The sequence below is a fragment of the Schistocerca piceifrons genome, chromosome 1 (assembly GCF_021461385.2).
Source record: "Schistocerca piceifrons isolate TAMUIC-IGC-003096 chromosome 1, iqSchPice1.1, whole genome shotgun sequence".
Lineage (NCBI taxonomy): Eukaryota > Metazoa > Arthropoda > Insecta > Orthoptera > Acrididae > Schistocerca > Schistocerca piceifrons.
In genome coordinates, this window is record NC_060138.1 from 1239690434 (window position 1) to 1239713223 (window position 22790).

Genomic DNA, 22790 nt, shown 5'->3' on the forward strand with positions numbered 1-22790 from the left:
CTGTAGTGATGTTTTGGTGTGGAAAGGTGAGGGAGGAGATGGGGAACTTATTTAAACACAGGTACTACTGTGAGATTTTAAACTTTCCCCGCGTAGATATTGTTACACAAAATTTTGGGAGAACTGCTGGATGTTTGTAACTTCCTGCCACAATATTTCGGCACAGAGTCTTCTGGCCATCTTCAGGTGGTACTGGCAAAAACTCACTGAGCTGTGGTATTTAGGGCCCCACATGGTGGATTCACTTGGCTCTGTGCGTGTGCTACTTAAGTGCATTCGATTCCGCTGTGCCGCACGCCCTCTGTGGTGAAAACTCACTGCATCGATATCAATTCGGTTGTCTTCCCACGGTTCCATCACAGAACTACGCTGGCTATGGAGGACACGAAGTTGTTTGATGATTGGATTCCATGCCATATTCAACCGGAAACTGCCATAACGATTAATAAGAGACTCACTGTCAGACAGCCCTATTTCCATGGATTTGTTAATAACAGAACTCCGAAAGTTAAGACATATGGGCCACAATTTTCGTCTCATTGTAATTTATGACATGATCAGTGGAAATACAGTGTTCGGTGATGGCAGACTTACAAGGCTGAAGGCGAGTACACCGCTGATATTCTACAATGCGATCCTGTACAGTGCGTGTTGTTTGCCCAATATAAGATTTGCTGCATTCACGCAGAATCCTGTGAACACTTGCCCTGCACAGCTCTGGGTCATCTTTGACAGATCCCACAAGCGACGAAATTTTTGCAGGAAGGTGAAAGATGGCTTTTGCTTTATACTTTCTTAGTATTCTGCCTATTTGCACTGAAATATTACAATATATGGTAAATAGGCAGGCGTTTTAAAGGCCTCTTCCTCTTCTTTGCTCCATCGTTCACAGGTCTACATCTACATCTACATGGATACTCTGCAAATCACATTTAAGTGCCTGGCAAGAGGGTTCATCGAACCACCTTCACAATTCTCCATTATTCAAATCTTGTATAGCACGCGGAAAGAATGAACACCTATATCTTTCCGTACGAGCTCTGATTTCCCTTATTTTATTGTGATGATTGTTCCTCCCTATGTAGGTCGGTGTCAACAAAATATTTTCGCATTTGGAGGAGAAAGTTGGTGATCGAAATTTCGTGAGAAGATTCTGTCGCAACGAAAAACGCCTTTCTTCTAATGATTTCCAGCCCAAATCCTGTATCATTTCTGTGACACTCTCTCCCATATTTTGTGATAAAACAAAATGTGCTGCCCTTCTTTGAACTTTTTCGATGTACTCCACCAGTCCTATTTGGTAAGGATCCCACAACGTGCAGCAGTATTCTAAAAGAGGATGGACAAGCGTAGTGTAGGCAGTCTCCTTAGTAGCTCTGTTACATTTTCTAAGTGTCCTGCCAATAAAACGCAGCCTTTGGTTAGCCTTCCCCACAACATTTTCTATGTGTTCTTTCCAATTTAAGTTGTTCGTAATTGTAATACCTAGGTATTTAGTTGAATTTACGGCTTTTAGATTAGACTGATTTATCGTGTAACTGAAGGTCTTGAGCGCTCTCTCTAATTGCCAGGACGAATACCCATTTTCCAGAAATACAGTCTGCAGGTGCTCCAGTTCCATTTGCAAACTATCGGTGTCTATTTTACGAAAACCCAGATACAGTGGTACTTAAATCGGACAAAGCTAATGCTACTGTTTTAATGCTACAGGAGGACTATATTAATAAGATCAATGTTTTATTAAGCGGCTCAACATATCGCTAAACAGAAAAGGATCCTACTACCCGAGTGGTGCGGAAAACAGCAGAACTTCTGACTAACAGTTCCTGACCAAAGAAGGTAATTAAGAAACTGAAACCAAATAGTTCAGTTCCACCTTGGCTATATGGATTGCCGAAGATCCACAAGGATAACATGCCATCACATCCAATTGTGAGTAATACTGGAGCAGCCACCTACGACTTAGCAAAGTATTTGGCACCTTTGCTCAACCAATGGTAGGAAAGTGTCCACATCACATGAAGAATTCTAGTGATTTCATCAGCAGCTGCAAAGTTATGACTTGTTGGTCAGTTTTGATGTACTTTCACTTTTTACAAATGTACATCTTGTGGACTCACTACATCTCATCGGCAATAGGTTTGGAGCTGACATTACAGCGCTGTTTGAGCACACCCTCTTCTCTACATATTTTTTATCCAACAATGAGTTTTATGAGCAATCAGATGGTGTCACCATGGGGAGTCCTTTGTCTCCCCTGGTGACCAATCTCTTTGTGGAAGATTTTGAGGAGTGAGCACTCACCTCAGCCACTTTTAAACCAACAGTATTTTGGCGATATTTTGATGATACTTTTATAGTTTGGTCTCATGGTTTGGATCGTCTATGAGAGTTCCTACAACATCTGAATTCCATACACGAAAACATAAAATTTACTATGGAGCTGGAGAAAGAGGGATGCCTGCCATTTTTAGACGTCTTGGTGCGATGGCATACTTCGTCATTCAGTATTAGAAAGCCCACTCACACAGACATTTACTTGCAAGCCGCTAGTTGCCACCATCCGGCACAAACAATGGGTGTTTTGAAGACTTTGATTCACTGAGCCCATGTCACCTCCGACACCGGTAGTTTGCAAATGGAACTGGAGCACTTGCAGACTATTTCTAAAGAATGGGTATTTTTCCCAGCAAGTGGAGACAGTGCTGCAGATCTGTATACGATGGAGCGAAGAAGAGGAAGGGGTCTTTAAAATGACTGCCTATTTACCATATATTGGTAATATTTCAGTGCAAATAGGCAGAATACTAAGAAAATATAAAGTGAAAACAACCTTTCACACTCCTGCAAAAATTTTGTTGGTGTTGGATCTGTCAAAGACAACATAGAGCTGCGCAAGGCAAGTGTTTACAGGATTTCATGTGAATGCGGCAAATCTTATATAGGGCAAATGACATGTGCTGTGCAGGATCACATTGTAGAACATCAGCGGAATAGTTGCCTTCTTCAGCCTTGTAAGTCTGCCATCACCGAACACTGTATTTACACTGGTCATGTCATGAATTACAATGAGACAAAAATTGTGGCCCATACGTCTAACTTTTGGAGTTCTATTATTAATGAATCCATGGAAATACGGTTGTCTGACAGTGAATCTCTTATTATTCATGATGGCAGTTTCCAATTGAATAAGGCATGGAATTCGATCATCGAAAAACTTCATGTCCTCCATAGCCGGCATAGTTCTGTGATGGAACCATGGGAAGACAATCGAATTGATATCGATGCGGCAAGTTTTCACACGGAGACCGTGCAGCACAGCAGAACTGAATGCGCTAAAATAGCACACGCGCGACACCATGTGAATTCACCATGCACGTGCTGGTGGGGCCTTAAATACCAGAGCTCAGGCAGTTTTCACCAGTATTACCTGAAAATGGCCAGAAGACTGTGCCAAAATATTGTCAGGAAGCTACAAACATCAGGCAGTTCTCCTGAAATTTTGTGGAACAGGTACTACTGATAGATTAGTGGGCTTTACAGGGACACGTAAGGGTGGAGCAGCGTGGTATCAGAGAAAGGAGGTCAACATCCTGAAAGGTGAGAAGTTGATCTCAGGACTACCAAGTGAAACAAATGTGAGAGAAGGTGTTGAGGCTATGGAGTAATGATGCAAGGGTGTCTTGGCAATGGATCTCAAGTATGAAGATGTCATTAATGAACTTGAACCAGACAAGCAGTTTGGGTTGTTGGGAAGGTCTTGAACAGGTTGGCATAGCTGAGTGCCATGAAGGTGCTGAAGACCACCCACTGATTTGTTATGTACCTTTCCCTCAAAAGAGAAGCAGTTATGAGGATGTAGTCTGTTAGATGTAAACGGAAAGGAGTAGTAGGTTTGGAGTCTTAAGGATGCTGAGAGAGGTAGTGTGTAACATTGGCAAGGCTATGGGCAAGGGAGACTATTATGTATAGGGAGATGGTGTCAAGATGGCAAGTACAGATCAGCTGATAATTCAGTGGGAACCGTTGATAATCAGTGAAGGAAATTGTCTGTATCTTTAATGTGAGAGGCTAGGCTGGCAAGTGGTTGGAGGTGTTTGTCACCAAGAGTGGAGATTCTTTTGGTAGAAACATGATAACTTGCTACAATGGGGATTTCAGGATTGCTGAGTTTATGGATTTAGCAAGTATGTGGAAGGTGGATGTGCAGAGTGTCATTGGAATAAAAAGGAAGATAGCTTTGGGGGAGAGGTTCTGGGGTGAGCCTAAGGATTTGAGTAGGGGTTGGAAGTCATACTACACTTCTGGGATGGACAGAGCTAGACAGTTAGTTGATGCCTTCCATAAGTTAAATACCTTGTTTCACCCCAAAAGTGTTACAGTATTAGTCTGCAAGGAGGATAATGAAATCTACGCAATATAATAGTCCACCCTTACACTACACTTACTCCCAACCTCCTGCCACATTGGTCATACCACTGTGGATGATACAGGTATAAGATCTGACAAAGACAAGCTCCCAGCACATCCCACACCAGTTACATAACAGTTTTACACTATCCTATTAAGAGCAGGATCATATTTCAGCTCTGCTGTAATTTTTGCACAGCATTTTATTTGGACATGAACAAAAACAGACTGTGCACCTAAATGAATCGTCACCTTCAAACTGTGGTCAAGAACAGAGTTGATACCCCAGCGGCAGAACCCAATGTTGAGCACGTGCCCCATTTCAATGGCTGCTTCATAACAAGTGCCGTGCAGGTGCTTTCCTCCAACAACAACTTACAGTGTTTAAAGTTAGTTGTGACTTTTAACAATTCAGTAAGAAGTGACTGGAGGGAAGCATAGTTGCCAGTGTGTGTCGAACAAGCCAGTAGGTGACAGTAATGCCAGGCCTACTTGGCACGTTAATCGGGCTGGCTCACCTGACTGCATGAATAGTAAGCCATGCAAGCCAGCCAACCTAGAATGTTTTCCAAACAGTTTTAAAGAAACTATTCAGTAATGAACACTTATTCTCACACACCTTATAACTCAATTCATTAGCTTCTGATGAACTGACTATTCATTAATGGTCAGGGTTATTGTAATATTTTGATATTAGGTGAACTACTGCAAGAAATTCTTAAAGTTTGCAGTGAGACATAGGGGTCATTATGAATCTGCATATGGTGCGTGTTAGGTCATGTATTGCTGCACATGACATGTAGGTAATAAATTGTAATATCCTTAAACTTGGAAGGATTCACTATCTGTCTCTAATCTTGAGGACATGGAGTGTATGTAAACCACTCCATCACAAATGCACATGCCAGTGAAAAAGCCAAAATCAAATATTCATAAATTCCTCATATCTCAAAAATGGGTTGATGTATCAAAACAAGATTTTGGAAAATTATAGCACACAAAGAGCAGAGTATTTTGCCATATGATTAACATGTGAAACTGCATATCGACCATGATATTCAATCAACTACAGATTTTTTTCAATGAAATAATATAATTTTTAAGGATCATCAACAGCTGGTAAAAAAAAAAAAAGAATTGCTTTGGGTCTTGTAACCATGCAAGCGAAGAAGTTACATATTTATTCTTATTCTGAGAAAGGGCTTTTTCATAAACCACTGACCCGTCTTGCCCTTAGTTAATGGTTTAATAACTCAATGTTTCACAATTCTGTCACAATTTCAACTGTGTTAGAATGTTAGTAAGATGAATATTTGTAAGCTCTGTTATGTTTTGACAAAAGAACCAGATTTTAATATGGCAACAAGAGAAGTTACATATTAACCAAAACTCATCATAGTCCTTCATGAATCCAGGTCTCTCCAATTACATTCTTGGTATGGCTGACAACTTGAGACCCATCCCATCACGTAACATTTGGAATGGATTCTTTTATCAGCATTTCAACCTCACTGAGCACAATCTCCTCCTTGTTTTTGACACATCGCTTTTCACCTTGGACCATATATTCTAAGTCAGAGTCAAATGAGCATGATATGGAGGAAGCCTGATTACGTCCTTTAGTATCAACCAGTTTGTCAACCTACTAGCATGGGGTTTTGGCTTGTGTACTACAACAAGTTCCATTAACTTCACCTTATACATGCTAAGTTCAACTTTATCCAGTGGAACATTCTTTCACATTTTGAGCAAAATATCTGTTTTCTTCTACTGCATAGTTGTAGTTTGCTCTATCAATCACAACAGTGGTAGGGCAAATTGCTCATTATTATTGTCAAATTCATGGGAATATTTTTGCAGCAGAAAATTTTCTTCACAGCCAGTGAATGTGTATTTGACTGATCACTTTTATTGCAAATCATGTGTTCAAATGTGCTGCACTATAATTATTAATGTAACACAACCACAAAACACTTATTCACAATACATGATGACTGGAAAACATTAGCACCAGAAAATTGCACTTTACAACGAGAGCTTACCAACAAAGTTTCATCTAACATAAAACTCCACATGCACCACAGAGTGGCAACAGAGGTGCTTAACCAACTGAACTGCTGGTGGCACGTTAGTAAAAGCCAGCCCGTCACTGGTGTTACCTAGGCAACAATGTCAGGCACCCTCCAGTGAGCCGAAAGTCAAAAGTCGCAACTAATTTTAAACACACTATATCTGATCTATGAAGATGGGGAGTTCTCCTTGGACACACCCTCTCACCCCATAATCCTCCTGGCTTCAATCTCAGGTAGACCCCAGCCACATGTCCACCAGCATGCCAGCCCCGAAACATTAATTTCACTTGTCCTGCATCCACACCCTTTTCTCTTCCCATCTTAATCCTCCACATCATAATGATTTGATGCAGCATCAACTCAGCAGTGCTAGTGCACATGTACAACTGAAACCCGTGCACCTGCTGCCTCAACCTCTCAGCTGTCAGCAATCCTCTCCCAATATTCCCTCAAACTACTTGCCTCCTTTTTCCCTTTGTCCACTTAAAGGATTTGTCCCAAAGTTCTCTGTACTGTTTATGTACCTTTTGACATCTAGACACCTCTATTATTTGGTGAGTTGTTACCTTTTACTTCTTAAATTAAAGATACAATAATATACTACGTGATCAGAAGTATCCGGAAACCTGGCTGAAAACGGCTTACAAGTTCATGTGCCCTCCATCGGTAATGCTGGAATTCAATATGATGTTGCTCCATCCTTAGCCTTGATGACAGTTTCCACTCTCGCAGGCGTTTGTTCAATCAGGTGCTGAAAGGTTTCTTGGCAAATGACAGCCCATTCTTCACGGAATGCTGTACTGAGGAGAGGCATCGATGTCGGTCAGTGAGGCCTCGGACGAAGTCAGCATTCCAAAACATCCCAAAGGTGTTCTATAGAATTCAGGTCAGGACACTGTGTGGGCCAGTTCATTACAGGGATGTTATTGTCATTTAACCACTCCGCCACAGACAGTGCATTATGAACAGGTGCTCGATCGTGTTGAAAGGTGCAATCACCATCCCCGAATTGCTCTTCAACAGTGGGAAGCACGAAGGTGCTTAAAAGACCAATGTAGGCATGTGCTCTGATAGTGCCACACAAAAAAACAAGGGGCGCAAAACCACTAGATGAAAAACATGACCACACCGTAAAACCAATACCTCTGAATTTTACTGTTGGCACTACACACAGTGGCAGATGATGTTCACCAAGCATTCGCCATATCCACACCCTGCCATCGGATTGCCACAATGTGTACCGTGATTTGTCACTCCACACAGTGTTTTTCCACTGTTCAGTCGTCAAATGTTTATGCTCTTTACACCAAGCGAGGCTTCGTTTGGCATTTACCGGCGCGATGTGTGGCTTATAAGCAGCCGCTCAATCATGATATCCAAGTTTTCTCACCTCCCGCCTAACTGTCATGGTACTTGCAGTGGATCCTGATGCAGCTTGGAATTCCTGTATAATGGTCTGGATAGATGCCTGCCTATTACACATTACAACCATCTTCAACTGGTGGCAGTCTCTGTCAGTCAACAGATGAGGTCGGCCTGTACGCTTTTGAGCTGTACGTGTCCCTTCACGTTCCCACTTCACTATCACATTGAAAACAGTGGACCTAGGATTTTTAGGAGTGTGGAAATCTTGCGTACAGATGTATGACACAAGTGACGCCCAATCACCTGACCACATCCGAAGTCGAGTTCCACAGAACACCCCATTCTGCTCTAACACAATGTCTAATGACTATTGAGGTTGCTGATATTGAGTACCTGGCAGTAGATGGCAGCTCTCTGCACCTTATATGAAAAATGTATGTTTCTGGGGAATTCTGATTACATAGTGTATTGCATCAAGGGATCACCAATTTAGTATTGGAGGGCAGCGTGGAGGGTAAAAATCGTAGAGGGAGACCAAGAGATGAATACACTAAGCAGATTCAGAAGAATGTAGGCTGCAGTACGTACTGGGAGGTGAAGAAGCTTGCATAGGATAGAGTAGCATGGAGAGCTGCATCAAATCAGTATCAGGACTGAAGACCACAACAACAATAAAAGTGTATATAAGACAGCAAATTTTAAAAAAATGTAGCCAATACCATAAAAACATCATTACTAACCAAGATGAAAAAAATTGTAAATGGTTACTCAAATACTACTATTTCAATAATAAATGCTTAAACGCAATGGTGAAGAAAGTGCAAGCAACTCAAGAGACAATGCAAGGCAATATTTCTGAATAATATTTCCCAAGTAATGAACTGTTGGTTGGTTTGGGGGATTAAAGGTTGGTTGGTTGGTTTGTGGGAATAAAGGGACCAGACTGCTACAGTCATCGGTCCAGGGGATTAAAGGGACCAGACTGCTACGGTCATCGGTCCCTTTTTCCTAAATGTCAAAAATCCACACAGAATAAAAACGAACAAAGGAAAAGATGACAGACGACACGGGACAAGAGAAACTTAGCCAAAGACCAGACAAAACGAAGTAAAATCATACAGTGTGTGACAGTGGTTGGCCGACCAGAGAGAAAAAAAGGAAAAGCCAACCACCGAGAAACATATTAAAAACTCAGTCTAAAACCGTAGGCCAAAGGCCAGACTCAAGACAAAATAAAGACAAACATTTAGAGCAAGCGATAAAAGCCCCCTGCCCAAATAAAACGCAAAACTAAGCCTGCCATGGCAACATCATCTGTTAAAAGGGCAGGGAGCGTATCAGGCAGCGCAAATGTCTGCCTGAGCACAGCTAAAAACGGACAGGCCAATAAAATGTGCACCACTGTCAAAACCGCCCCGCAGCGACAGAGAGGCGGGTCCCCACAGCTCAGTAAATATCTATGCGTCAGCCGGGTGTGTCCAATGCGGAGCCGACAAAGGACGACTGAGTCCCCGTGAATGGCTCGCTTGGATGACCGCCACACAGCCATCGTCTCCTTGACAGCACGCAGTTTATTAGGTGTGGTCAGATCGCACCATTCAGCATCCCAGAGCGAGAGAACTGCGCAGCGTAAGATTGCCCGCAAATCAGTCTCCGGGAGGCCTACCTCCAGAGTTGGTTCACTGGCCAGGCGGTCTACATGTTCATTGCTGGGTATCCCAACATGGCCTGGGGTCCACATAAAGACCACAGAGCGGCCACAACTGGCAAGAGCATGGAGGGACTCCTGGACAGCCATCACCAGACGAGAGTGAGGGAAACACTGGTCAATAGCTCGTAAACTGATCAGGGAGTTGCTACAGATAACGAAGGACTCACCTGAGCAGGAGCGGATATACTCTAGGGCAAGAAAGATGGCGACCAGTTCAGCAGTGAAAACGCTGGAGCCAGCCAGCAATGAATGTTGTTCGTAGTGGTCCCCTAGAGTCAGAGCATAACCGACATGAGCAGCAACCATCGAACCGTCAGTGTAAACAACGCCAGAGCCCTGATACGTGGCAAGGATGGAAAAAAAGCGGTGGCGGAAGGCCTCCAGAGGGACTGAGTCCTTTGGACCCTGTGCCAATTCGAGCCAAAGGCAAGGGCGAGGCACACACCATTGGGGTGTACGCAGAGGGGCCCGGAAAGGAGGTAGCTCTCTGATGCGGACCGCGATCGTACAACCCGACCGGGGCCGACGTTCTGGGAGATGAACGACCGACTGTGGGAACAGAAGACGACAGTTAGGATGCCCGGCAAAGCTACAAACATGCGTAGCATAAGCGGCCAGTAAATGTTGGCGCCGTAACTGCAGTGGAGGGACACCTATCTCCACAAGTATGCTGTCCACAGGGTTTGTCCGGAAAGCACCAGTGGCAAGTCGGATCCTGCTGTGAAGGATTGGGTCCAGCACCAGCAACGCAGAAGGGGATGCTGAACCATAAGCCAGGCTCCCATAATCCAGATGGGACTGAATTAACACCTGATAGAGCCGTAAGAGGGTAGATCGGTTGGCTCCCCAGCTCAAGCATTGCAGAGCATTAAGATGCTGCTAACACATCTTTTTAAGCTGCCAAATATGTGGGAGCCAAGTCCCGGGCATCAAAAACCACACCCAAAAACCGATGTGTCTCCACCACAGCAAGAAGTTCACCGGCAAGATAAAGCTGCAGCTCAGGGTGAACTGTTCATCGCCGGCAGAAATGCATAACGCAGGTCTTGTCAGCCGAAAACTGGAAGCCATGCGCTACAGCCCAAGACTGCGCCTTGCAGATAGTGCCCTGCAGCTGAGTTCAGCAGTTGCAATACCAATGGATCTATAGTAGAGGCAGAAGTCACCAGCATACAAGGAAGCTGAGACAGACGTTCCCACCACCGCAGCGAGCCCGTTAATTGCAATTAAAAACTGGCAGACACTCAGGACAAAACCCTGTGCTACCCCATTCTCCTGAACTTGGGAGGTGCGATGCGACAGAAAATTTCGTAGGAAAATCGGCAGTGGACCCCGAAGACTTCGACCATGAAGGTAGAGAGGATGTGATGGCGCCACGTCGTATCGTACGCCTTCCGCATGTCAAAAAAGATAGCGACGAGGTGCTGATGGCGGGCAAAGGCCATACGGTTGGCTGACTCCAGGCTCACCAGATTGTCGGCGGCAGAGTGGCCTTTACGGAACCCACCATGAGACGGAGCCAGAAGTCCCTGAGACTCGAGTACCCAGCTCAACCGCCGGTTCACCATGCGTTCGAGCAACTTGCAAAGAACGTTGGTGAGGCTAATGGGGCGGTAGCTGTCCACCTCCAATGGGTTCTTGGGAGGTTTCAAAAAGGGGATAACAATGCTTTCCCACCATTGCAACGGAAACTCACCCTCGACCCAGATACGGTTGTAAAGGTCAAGGAGGCATCGCTGGCAGTCCACTGAGAGGTGTTTTAGCATCTGACAGTGGATGCGATCTGGCCCGGCAGCTGTATCAGGGCAAGCGGCTAGGGCACTATGGAGCTCCCACTCACTGAATGGAACATTGTAGGATTCAGGATGGTGGGTGTGAAATGAAAGGCTCCGATGTTCCAACCGCTCTTCAATGGAGTGGAAGGCCAGTGGGTAATTCGCAGAAGTGGAACTCGGAGCAAAATGCGCTGCCAAGCGGTTTACAATTACATCAGAGTCAGTAAAAAACGGCTCCATTCAGTGAGAGTGCAGGGATGATGACAGGGGTCCGATAGCCATAGAGGTGCCTAATCTTGGCCCAAACCTGCAATGGAGATATATGGAGCCCAATGGTGGAGACATACCGTTCCCAGCACTTCTGCTTGCGTTGGCGAATAATGCGGCGAGCACGCACACGTAGCTGTTTAAAGGCAATGAGGTGTTCTATTGAAAGATGTCGCTTGTGACGCTGGAGCGCCCGCCAGCGATCTCAGGCGACCACCAAGGCACAGTCCTCCGCCGAGGGGACCCAGAAGAACGGTGAATGGCAGATTCTGCGGCAGTAATGATGCTGGTGATGATCAAATGAACCACCGCAACAATGGCTTCATTAGGACGAAGCGCAATAGCAGCCATGGAGGAGAAAAAGTCCCAGTCAGCCTTATTCATAGCCCATCTGCAAGGGTGCCAAGAAGAGTGCCGCTGTGGCAGTAACAGAAAGATTGGAAAGTGGTCACTACCACACAGGTCGTCATGCACACTCCATTGGACAGACAGTAAGAGGCTAGGGCTGCAGACCGAAAGGTTAATGGGTGAGTACGTGCCATGCGCCACACTGAAATGTGTGAAGGCACCATCATTTAAAATGGAAAGGTCGAGCTGCCTCAATACATGCTCAACAGTGGTGCCTCAACCTGTTGCCACTGACCCACCCCACAGAGGGTTATGGGCGTTGAAGTCACCCAGTAACAGGAAAGGTGGCGGCAATTGGGCTATCAGTGCAGCCAGGACATGCTGTGGGATATCACCATCCAGTGGAAGATAAAGACTGCAGACAGTAACAGCCTGTGGCGTCCACAACCGAACAGCGACAGCCTCGAAAGGTGTTTGTAAAGGGACAGACTCGCTGTGAAGGAAGTGAAGGACATAGATGCAGACACCACCAGATACCCTTTCATAAGCTGCCCGGTTCCTATAATAACCCCGATAGCCATGGAGGGTGGGGGTTCACATTGCCAGAAACCAAGTTTCTTGTAGAGCAATACAGAGGAAATGGTGAAAGCTGAGAAGTTGTCGGATCTCAGCGAGATGGTGGAAGAAACCGCTGCAGTTCCACTGGAGGGTGGTATGGTCCATGGCTGAGAAAGGCATAAAGGGACTGGGGAGACAGTTTACGCCGCTGGGTCACTTGCTGCCACCAATTCAGTACCCGCGTGAGTGACATCCATTGCGCCTGAGGGACCAGCGAGATCCAGGTCTTCAGCAGACGCTAGAATCTCGACCTCATTCCCAGACGCTGAGCTTGTAGGAAGTAGTGGGACGGGTGCCACTGCAATATCGGGATTCTTGAGAACCTTTTTCTTTTTCTGCTTCTCGCGTTGTGCCTTCAGTAGTTCAGGCTGGGAGGGCTTCAGTGGGTCAGTCGCAGGGACGGACGATGACCGTGAGGCCCTATGACCAGCGACCGGTGGTTGTTTCAGCCACTTGCGGGTAGCCGCTTTTCCGCTGGTCTGAAATTGCGAAGGGAGGTCCTCAAGGGACTCCTTCCTGGTGAGAGGAGCCGAAGAAGTCTTACGCTTCTCCGGCTGGGAAGGGGGAACTGATGTCCCCGATGGTTGGGGGAGGGTGTGGCTCCTGAAGTAGACGGAGCAGGAGCAACAGGGAGTGAAGTGCCCCCCACCATCAAGGGGGCAGGTGAGGTCCTCTGGCTCTGAGAGCTGACTGTATGTGGTGCAGCTGATGGAACTGGAGCAGGAGTGACAGTGGCGGCATAAGATAACATCATGCGCACAGGATGAAGCCATTCAAATTTCTGCTTAGCCTCAGTGTAGGTCGGGCGATCCAGGGTCTTGTATTCCATTATTTTCCGTTCCTTCTGTAGAATCTTCCAGTCCGGCGAGCAAGGGGGATGGTGCTCTCAGCAGTTGACACAGATTTGAGGTGAGGCACATGGAGTATCAAGATGGGATGGTCGACCACAATCGCGACATATGAGGCTGGAAACACAGCGAGAAGACATATGGCCGAACTTCCAACACTTGAAGCACCGCACCGGGGGAGGGATATATAGCTTGACATCACAACGGTAGACCATCACCTTGACCTTCTCAGGTAATTTGTCACCCTCGAAGGCCAAGATGAAGGCACCGGTGGCAACTTGATGATCCCTCGGACCCCGATGGACGCGCCGGACGAAATGGACACCTCATCGCTCTAAGTTGGCGCGCACCTCGTCATCGGACCTTAAAAGAAGATCTCTGTGGAAAATAATGCCCTGGACCATAATTAAGCTTTTATGCGGGGTGATAGTAACAGAAACATCCCCCAGCTTCGTACAAGCGAGCAAGGCTCACGACTGGGCAGAGGATGCTGTTTTTATTAAGACTGACCCTGACCGCATTTTGGACAAGCCCTCCACCTCACTGAACTTGTCGTCTAAATGTTCTACAAGGAACTGAGGCTTCATGGACACAAAGGATTCCCGTCAGCTCTAGTACAGATGAGATACCGGGACGAATATCTTTCACTGTCATTCACAGCCTTTCGTTCCTCCCATGGTGTGGCCAGGCAGGGGAACGATTTGGGGTCATACACATTAGCCTTAAGGTGAGCTTTTGAGTGCTTAGGGACTGCTGGTGGCTGGCCAACAGCAAGAAAAGATGTGCCCCGCTTCATTGCGTGTCATCCACCCTGATGCCACCTACTCCGACCAAGGGCCCTCCCCACGGGCGCCACCCAGCCACAGCAAAGGCCACCTGGCAGGATGGCCATTGCTGGGAGTCCTGATGCCCCAGGGAGATGGGCATCTACTCCTTGGCATACGTGGGGAGTTAACGGCGCGGGCATCAGTAGAGCGATCCCTGTGTTGTCAGGGGGCTACAACCAACTGGGTACATGGCGCCCCACCACAACGGACTGGCTACCATGCTGGATTTTAGGTGACATGTAGTCCGTGGTCGCCGTCAGTGCAGAAAGTGGCACTGCAAATCACACGGCGGAAAGTGCACGCAGGAACGTATCCATGCCCAAGAGATGGAGAGCGGGCAGGACTGCAATGCAACGACGAATAAGCTGGCGAAAGGTCTGACCGCAAGATGGACACAATGCACCAAGTAAGGCACCCTTCCCCAATCGGCTTGCTCTTCGGAAGAATTTTGAGATATGGACATCAAACCTGACAGGGGACCATCACATAAGGCCAAAAATTCTGAGACTCCTTTTAGTCGCCTCTTACGACGGGCAGGAGTACCGCAGGCCTATTCTTACCCCTGGATCCGCAGGGGGACCAAAGTAATGAACTAGAAGTCTTCATAAACTAGGTTCCTGTTGCAAAAGTATCAATTAAGTTGTAAAAAACATTTTATTGACTTGTGCAGTGACAGTTTGCAGAGAAACAACAAAGCTAATTCTAACCAAATTGAAAACTGTGGACAAAAATCATTTTAAACTGTAGGTAAATGACTTGTTCCATTTTTGTATCATGTGACATGCAAACAATGAACAGAAATACATGTAATTATTGTAGGGATTTTCCAAAATATATTTCCTGACCTGTAACAACGATCCACAGAGTTAACAAATATGACAGTCTTGCCACGGATAAGATGTAGCTTCAGTAGCGCATATAAAATCGCTGCCTTATCTTCCTCTTCAGCCGCCAAATGATAATGTGACAGTTGTGTTGCTGGCGCTAGTTCTGATTCTTCCAACTTTAATGTAACTGCATTATGCAACACAAGTTTCTTCAAACTCAATACATCTTCTGACAATGTTGCACTTGCAAGTGTTGCCTGGTAAATACGTGGCAAGAATCTGAAAGAAAACTTTTGTTGAGTGACACCAAGAAATCTAGATTATAATTCATCAAGAGAAATGATATAAAATGCACATCCCAATATCCATGACCATCATAATAATCTTTTGGAAGATGTATTACAAAGGGAGGGGGGGGGGTGGACAACCCCAAAAGAAAACGGCGGCTGATGAATCAGCAGCACGGCTAATAACTAATAAGCCATACATACAAATTAGTTTGTCACTAAACCCAAGATTTTATAAAATCAGATTTGTTAGTTTCATGAACTCGCAACCAAGCCGCCTACTTCCAGTGTAACCTACACCTAGGACTGTTTCAACAATACATGTGCAGAGGTGCGTGCGGGTGTTTTTTTTTTAGTTGTTAATAACACACAAAGTGGAGGAAAAGTGGGTCAATGGAAGTCCCCATTATACACCCATGACGTAATGGTGGTGTGATGTGGTGTGCGATGTCAATATGGCGTGGAGGTTTTGAGTTGGTTGTGTTTGTACATCTCGTGTTCTATTTGGTGGTGCCCTCTGGTGATAGATGTGGACATACTGAGTTTGATATGTGGTATTGACTTTTGGGTATCATTGTGCCAATGTGGTTTCGAGTTCAGGTAGCTGGTGTGGTAACATGGATGTGTTTTGTTATTAAGGTTTTTTTTTTTGTTTATGTGTTTGGTGTTTCTGTTAGGTCTGACTAGTTTGATGTAACACAATGCTGTAATTTAATTTTTTTATAGTATTTGTCTTGGGATGGTCCAGTGTTTTTTTATTATTGTATATTTAGCTTGTCCCCACCCTAAACCCCCAATTTCCCGCAGTTGTCTCGTTAGTTTCATTTTATTTTTGGAGTGAGATGTTATTGTGTCTTTTTAATTTTGTTCATGTTTGTTGGCATGTGTATGTAGTGACATCATTGTAATCATTTTGTACATGCTGGAAGTAGCCATTTTCATCATACTGATGGTGCCGAATCAAAGCAGACGGGTGGAATCGGTTGCTTCCGTAATGTCGAAAAAGCTGCGTGTATAAATATAATTATGTAATTGAAGAGATAAAAAAATCTACTCACCAAGCGATGACAGAATGTTCTGCCACCACTTGGTGAGTAGATTTTTTTATCTATGCAATTACACAATTTTGTCAATAATTGGTCGTTTTGTTTTCGTTGTTACACACACACAAACACAAAAAGTCAGCATGTTTCCTTCCACGAACTTGAGCCCTCTCCAACACCTCTTGTGGTAATGGAACAGTCTTTGTGAGGGTTGCATAACATTTCATTTCAGTCACTTTTTCTATTAACTTGTGCTCAAGGGTACAAATCTTATGAGGCTATCTGGACATAATATTATGATAATAATAATGACAATTATGACGATAATGATGATGATAATAATAATAATCACAAAAACAGATTTCTCTTGTGAAAGATTCATATACTCTGTCAAATATACACATTACTATTGTGAAATGTTGTCTGTACACTGTTTCTCAATACTCATCAGCAGCTACGAGGAAGAATAAAAGGTTTTCATCTATGTAATCTACCCACTATTGTCTGGTTCAATGATCGCTATTAAAAAAATTGTGTTTATATATCTGATTCACCTGAATATTTGCTTCAATTCATCTTCATAACCAAAAGAAAACACAAGATCAGCTTCATCAATTACCAACACTTCAAGAGACTTCTTCAAATCTATGTTACCAGCTTTTAAATGTGCAAGAGCTCTTGAGGGTGTAGCCACTACAATATCAGGCCTCTCTGTTAAAAGTGACTGTTGGGCAGACAAGTCAACCTATAAGAAAGATAAAATAATGTTGTAAGTGCTAAGCCAGATTAGTGTGTCAACAACAGCAACAACAATAATAATTATGTACACAAGCCTATAACAAAACCAAAGGAAATAATTCCTTACTTACTGGTGCTGAAATATCAACACACGTCACCTCTCTTGAGCATTTAATGGTCAACTGAAGAATATTTGTATAAATCTGGTGGCATAGTTCTTTACTAGGTGCAAGTATGAGGCATTTAACAGCCTGCTCCCGGGCAACCTGAAAATTACAAAAATTATCATGCTTTAATCAAGAGATCACACTACATATAACAAACCACAATTTAATAACGCACACCAGTTAAGAACCTAGTGAAATCAGGTTTTCATTAACTGTACAATAATTTTCGCATAAAGGGGATTATTACCTAAATTACAAAAGACAAAATCTTACACTACATGCAGTTCAGAATTTGTAAGGGATGTCCCATGAGTACATGTCTAACATATGATGACAAGCAGAAAAAAGAAGTGGACAGTGTTAAATTCTTCGGATTACAGCTTGATAATAAATTCAACTGGGAGGAGTACTCCACAGAACTGATGAAGCGTCTAAACAAATCTCTATTTGCAATGTGAATTCTGTCAGACACAAATAAAAAATCTGGCATACTATGCTTACTTTCACTCCATAATGTCATATGGGATTAATTTTTGGGGTAATTCATCAAGCCAAGCTAAAGTTTTCCAGACACAAAAACGTGCAATAAGAGTTATATGCAGGGCGAACTCAAGAACATCCTGCAAAGGCCTGTTTACGGAACTAGGGATACTAACTATTGCTTCCCAATATATTTATTCCTTAATGACATTTGTCATCAAAAATATCAGTTTTCAAACCAACAGCTCAGTTCATAGAGCCAATACCAGAAATACAAATAATCTTCACAAGGATTGAAAGTCACATACCCTGGTACAAAAGGAATGCATTAGCCAGAAACACACATTTTCAATAACTTGCCAGCAGCCATAAAAAGCTTAACGACCAATGAAAGTCAGTTTAAGAGAGGCCTAAGGGATTTATTGGTGGCCAACTCTTTCTACTCCATTGATGAATTTCTCAGAAGAACCAACTTTTTTTCAGTGCAGTAATGTGTTCATTGTAAAAAAGGATTGTAGTTCTATTATATGTTTATGACCTTAAAAATAATTAATTTTAAATTCAGTGCATTAATGCGACTCAGTAATGAGTGTTGTAAAATGATCCTTTCATTTAGGGTTCATTAAAAAAATGACAATCATTCCACTTGGTGCCTGTGGAAGGTACATTAGCTTAATTGCTTTAGTTTTAAGTATTTGTCATGGATTATTGTTTTTCTGACATATTCTACATCCTGGAGGACCTCCTCACTAAGGGTCGATTGGAATGAAAGTAAATCTAATTTAAACTATTTATTTGAAAACAGTCCTGACAGCCAATTCGGAAGCAAAAATAAATATAAAAAAAGAAAAGATTGTTCAGTTTTGCAGCTCACCAGTTTGGAATTAAGTATTTTCTGTATTGCTGGTATTGCAAACGCACCAGTTTTTCCGGATCCTGTTCGCGCTCTAATCAGGACATCTTTACCCTCCAGTAGGAGAGGAATAGCTTTTTCCTGAATAAGTGTAGGTTTCTCCCATCCTTGTTTTGCTATTGCCTGCAAATACGGTAAGTCGTTCTCATTAATGGTCACACAACCACATCCGCTGGGGGAAAAGGAATTCATTATAAAACACATAACACGAACGCAATTGAACTAGCACTTAAGTTACAGTTAAGATAACTAAATGTCAAACTTTTCCAATGAGGAATTTTCTCAAGAGAACGAAAAGTACCTACTGCATGCATGACGAAAGAAATACAACGTCAGAACGACTAACCGATTTACAGTTTTGATACCTTAAGTATACGATCATCCAACTCCATCTCATGAAAATTGCGGCTATGATCACCCTCTTTTTCCATCTTAATAGAAATACGAAAACAACAACAGCAATTACGTACTACACATAACCTCTCACACAAACAACAACATTCACACCGCTGCAGACATGTTCCCGAATTTCAAAGATGTTTAGTTTGTCACGTACAAGTCTACCCATAGACGATGGTCTAAGAGTCTACCGACATCTACCGCATGCACTAGAAATTGGTACCAGTATCCCCCATGTGAGGTGCGGAATTATCGCCTTTCTGAGCCAAAAGCATGTTTTCTCCAACAGTACTATACTTGTTACAATTATTATTCCTTTTAAACTGTAGTTGAATACCTGTAAATTTTATTTAAGACTATACCATAGCAAAGGCAATATAGGGCAGCTATTATTGAAGCAAAAAAACAACATAACACTATATGTATCGAGGCATCAAAAAATAAATGTAAAAAAGCATAGAATATAATAAACTCAGTCGCCAAAAATAACAAACCAAAAGAGGTAGCTGTCTCAGCAAATGATTTTAACAATTTCTATATACAGTCAGTTACGGATACTCAGAAAAATATCATTAAATCCGCGGAAACTGCTGCTCAAATGATGGAAAATTGTAATTTGGGGTTTAGGCATGACAGACATAATTTTGTGTTCTATGAAGTGACGCAGCAGGAGGTTTTAAATATTGTAAATAAGTTTAAGTCTTCGAGCAGTGCCGATATATCCTGTAAGATATTGAAAAATGTTATTGAATGCATTGTCGGCCCTCAACCTTATGTTACAAATAAGTGTCTGACACAGGGAATTTTCCCCAATGTACTGAAGTTATGTAGAGTTGTTCCTCTGTATAAGAATGGAAATGGAAAATGTCCATCTAGTTAGCGCCCCATATCACTCACTCCTGTTTTTTCTAAAGTATTAGAAACTGTTATGTACAACCAAATGTGTAACTTTCTAGGTAATAATTCTATTATTTCCAATGAACAATTTGGTTTTAGGAAAAATAGATCGACCACTCATACTATTGATTCGCTCGTTAAAAAGGTTCTCCAGGTATTCGAAGATAAGGAGTTTGCTGTGGTCACCTTTTGTGATCTGAGTAAAGCATTTGATTGTGTGAACCACAAGTTACTTGTGCGTAAATTAGAAGTTTTAGGTTTTCAAAACAGTGGCTTGGGTATTCTTAGGTCTTTTTTGGAGAACCGTAAACAGATTGTTTGTATTAATGAAGATAGATCCAATGTAGCCCATGACCTGTGTGGTGCGCCTCAGGGCTCGGTGCTTGGCCCACTGCTTTTTCTGATTATGATTAACGATTTACCATCTAATGTAAGTTCCCATTCAATCCTATATGCTGACGATACAACCTTTACCAATAATGACATTGACATTGAATTGTTAAAAAATATAACAGAAAATACCATCAATGAAGCATCAAAATGGTTCAGAGCAAACGGTTTTTTATTAAATGAAAATAAAACACAGTTCATGTTTTTCAACTTAAGATAAAGCTTATTTCTGAATGTTTCAAATAATGTTAAATTTCTTGGTATATATTTAGATAGTAAACTTAATTGGAATTACCATATTAACTATATATCTGCAAGGCTTTGTAGAGCAATCTATTTGTTGAGAAAGTTAAAAGGTTGTGTATCAGATCAGTATATTAGATCAGTATATTTTGTCTTCTTTCTGAGCATTATTTCTTCTACATCTACATCTACGTCCATACTCCGCAAGCCACCTGACGGTGTGGTTTACTATTATGGGGAAACTGTAGCCATGTACATGATATTCTTCTACTGCAAAAAAAAGTTGTAAGAATTATCACTGATTCTGGCAGACTAGATTCCTGCAAGCCATTGTTTGTCAAACTTATAGTTATGACTGTTGTTAATCTCTATATATATATTCTGTTGTTCTACATACCATGAACAATTCACCAAATCAGCAATTAAGAGAAAATACACATTCGTAAAATATGAATAACAGGAAACACATTGATGTACCATTTCAACATTTAACTAAGTCTTTAAAAAGCTATCACGTAATAGGTTCCAAGTGTTCTCTTTGTAAATTCGATTGCCCTATTGAAAAGATCAAGCCAAAACTGTATGAGTGGCTGGTCGCGCATCCTTTTTATTCCCTTGATGAATTTCTTGATTGAAGTCAAAAACAAATAATATTATAAAATTTGGCTGCTCCCAATATACTATATTAATTATTTCATTAGCAGTTCTAGCTACCTACTTGTTAGTAGCTAGTAATAATATTAATTATTTCATTAGCAGTTCTAGTTACCTATTTGTAAGTAGCTAGTAATAGGCATTAATCTGTTTTTTTTTCTGCAGAGTTGCAAAGGGCAGTTATTATAATCTGATGCAATATTTCTTTGTATATAATATGTTTTCCTGTCTTGGTATTCAGTATTCTGACTTTTTCCTGTATTTTGTACTGGTACATTCTGATTGATTTGGTTGTACTACCTCACTTTATATGTTGTATCTTCTGTTTATTGACTATTTATAAAACTATTGTAATATTGTACTTATAACTCCTGCATATAATTTTGTTTATATTTTGTATTTGGCGTTGTCTATTGCTTCATTAAGCTTAACAACAATAAAATATTATTATTATTATTAAAGATATAAATGAAATTTTACTGTCATTCAATAGACAACATCAAGTTACAAAAGTATACAAATATATCGTGTATACACACAAAAAGATTTGCTTAAAAAGCTAAAATTGCAATAAGTTACAACAAATTTTCAATAAAATATAATATTTAAGCTAAAACAATTTGAACAAGGCGTCTTATCCACAAACACGAAAGAAATTACGGTACACTGTCGAAACAATTGCCGCTAACTTGTAACATTTTCGCACTTATAAAATTCATTAACTGATGAAAATAGATTAATAGATAATCAACTGTACACTCTGTGTTAACTATATTGAATGGAATTTCTACTCATTCTAGAGAACGTTTGTTGATTATTTTCACATCCTACCACTTCTTAGCTGTTTAATGATTTAGATAGTCTACAGGAAGTTATGTCAGTAAGCCGATTATTTCTGCTATCATGAGAGTATAATCCTGTCTAAGATTGTTTTCAGATAATTTAGTCTTTGTATACAAGAAAACAGTGTAAATGTACAAATATATTAGAGTTAATATTATAAGCGAATAAACAACAGTCCACAGTGGGCAAGTTATCGTGAATTTGTTGTAATCCCAATAAACTTCTTTTGTAGTATCAAAAATTTCTAAAAATGTCTACTATTGCACCATCATGAAAGCCCATTGGATGTAACACTGTGAAAAAAGGAAAATAAGCTGATCTTGCTTAAGCCAAATGTGCAAGATTTTTTTCAGTTTCTTAAGAAGTACACCATTCTAGACAACTTTGCAATGTGTATCCCAAAGCAGTTTACTATCAATGACAATACTTAAAAACTTAACACTGCATCAACAGTCTTCTACTGGCAAATCTCTTAAGCTAAATACAGTTTGTTGAGTTTTACTCTCTATGAGCAAAAATTCAATAGCTAGAACCAGATACACACTGGTGATAGGGTGTCTGTAGTCATAGTAAAGGATCAAAGCCGGAATTGACACTGAAAAAGTTGGTATCACTAACCTAGAGAAGGAAGCGAGTTTTTATATAAAATGGCAAACCATTTATCATTA

General features: G+C 42.0%; 1 protein-coding gene across 4 annotated transcripts in view; it reads right to left on the reverse strand.

Annotated features, from left to right (window-relative positions):
• Window positions 1-19223, reverse strand: part of LOC124803155 (probable ATP-dependent RNA helicase DDX56) — a 107466-nt gene extending 88243 nt beyond the window's left edge. For 2 of the 4 annotated variants that reach the window (XM_047264359.1, XM_047264339.1), the window contains exons 1-5: window positions 19062-19202; window positions 18658-18868; window positions 17268-17402; window positions 16953-17143; window positions 15087-15347 (exon numbers count right to left, since the gene is read on the reverse strand). In XM_047264359.1, coding sequence (XP_047120315.1) covers window positions 15087-15347; window positions 16953-17143; window positions 17268-17402; window positions 18658-18868; window positions 19062-19093 — 830 coding nt within the window. In that variant the 5' untranslated portion in view covers window positions 19094-19202. Of the gene's footprint in view, window positions 1-15086; window positions 15348-16952; window positions 17144-17267; window positions 17403-18657; window positions 18869-19042 lie in introns of all 4 variants that reach the window. The other 2 variants (XM_047264346.1, XM_047264352.1) reach the window with 2 other exon arrangements.
• Window positions 19224-22790: the final 3567 nt, after the last annotated feature.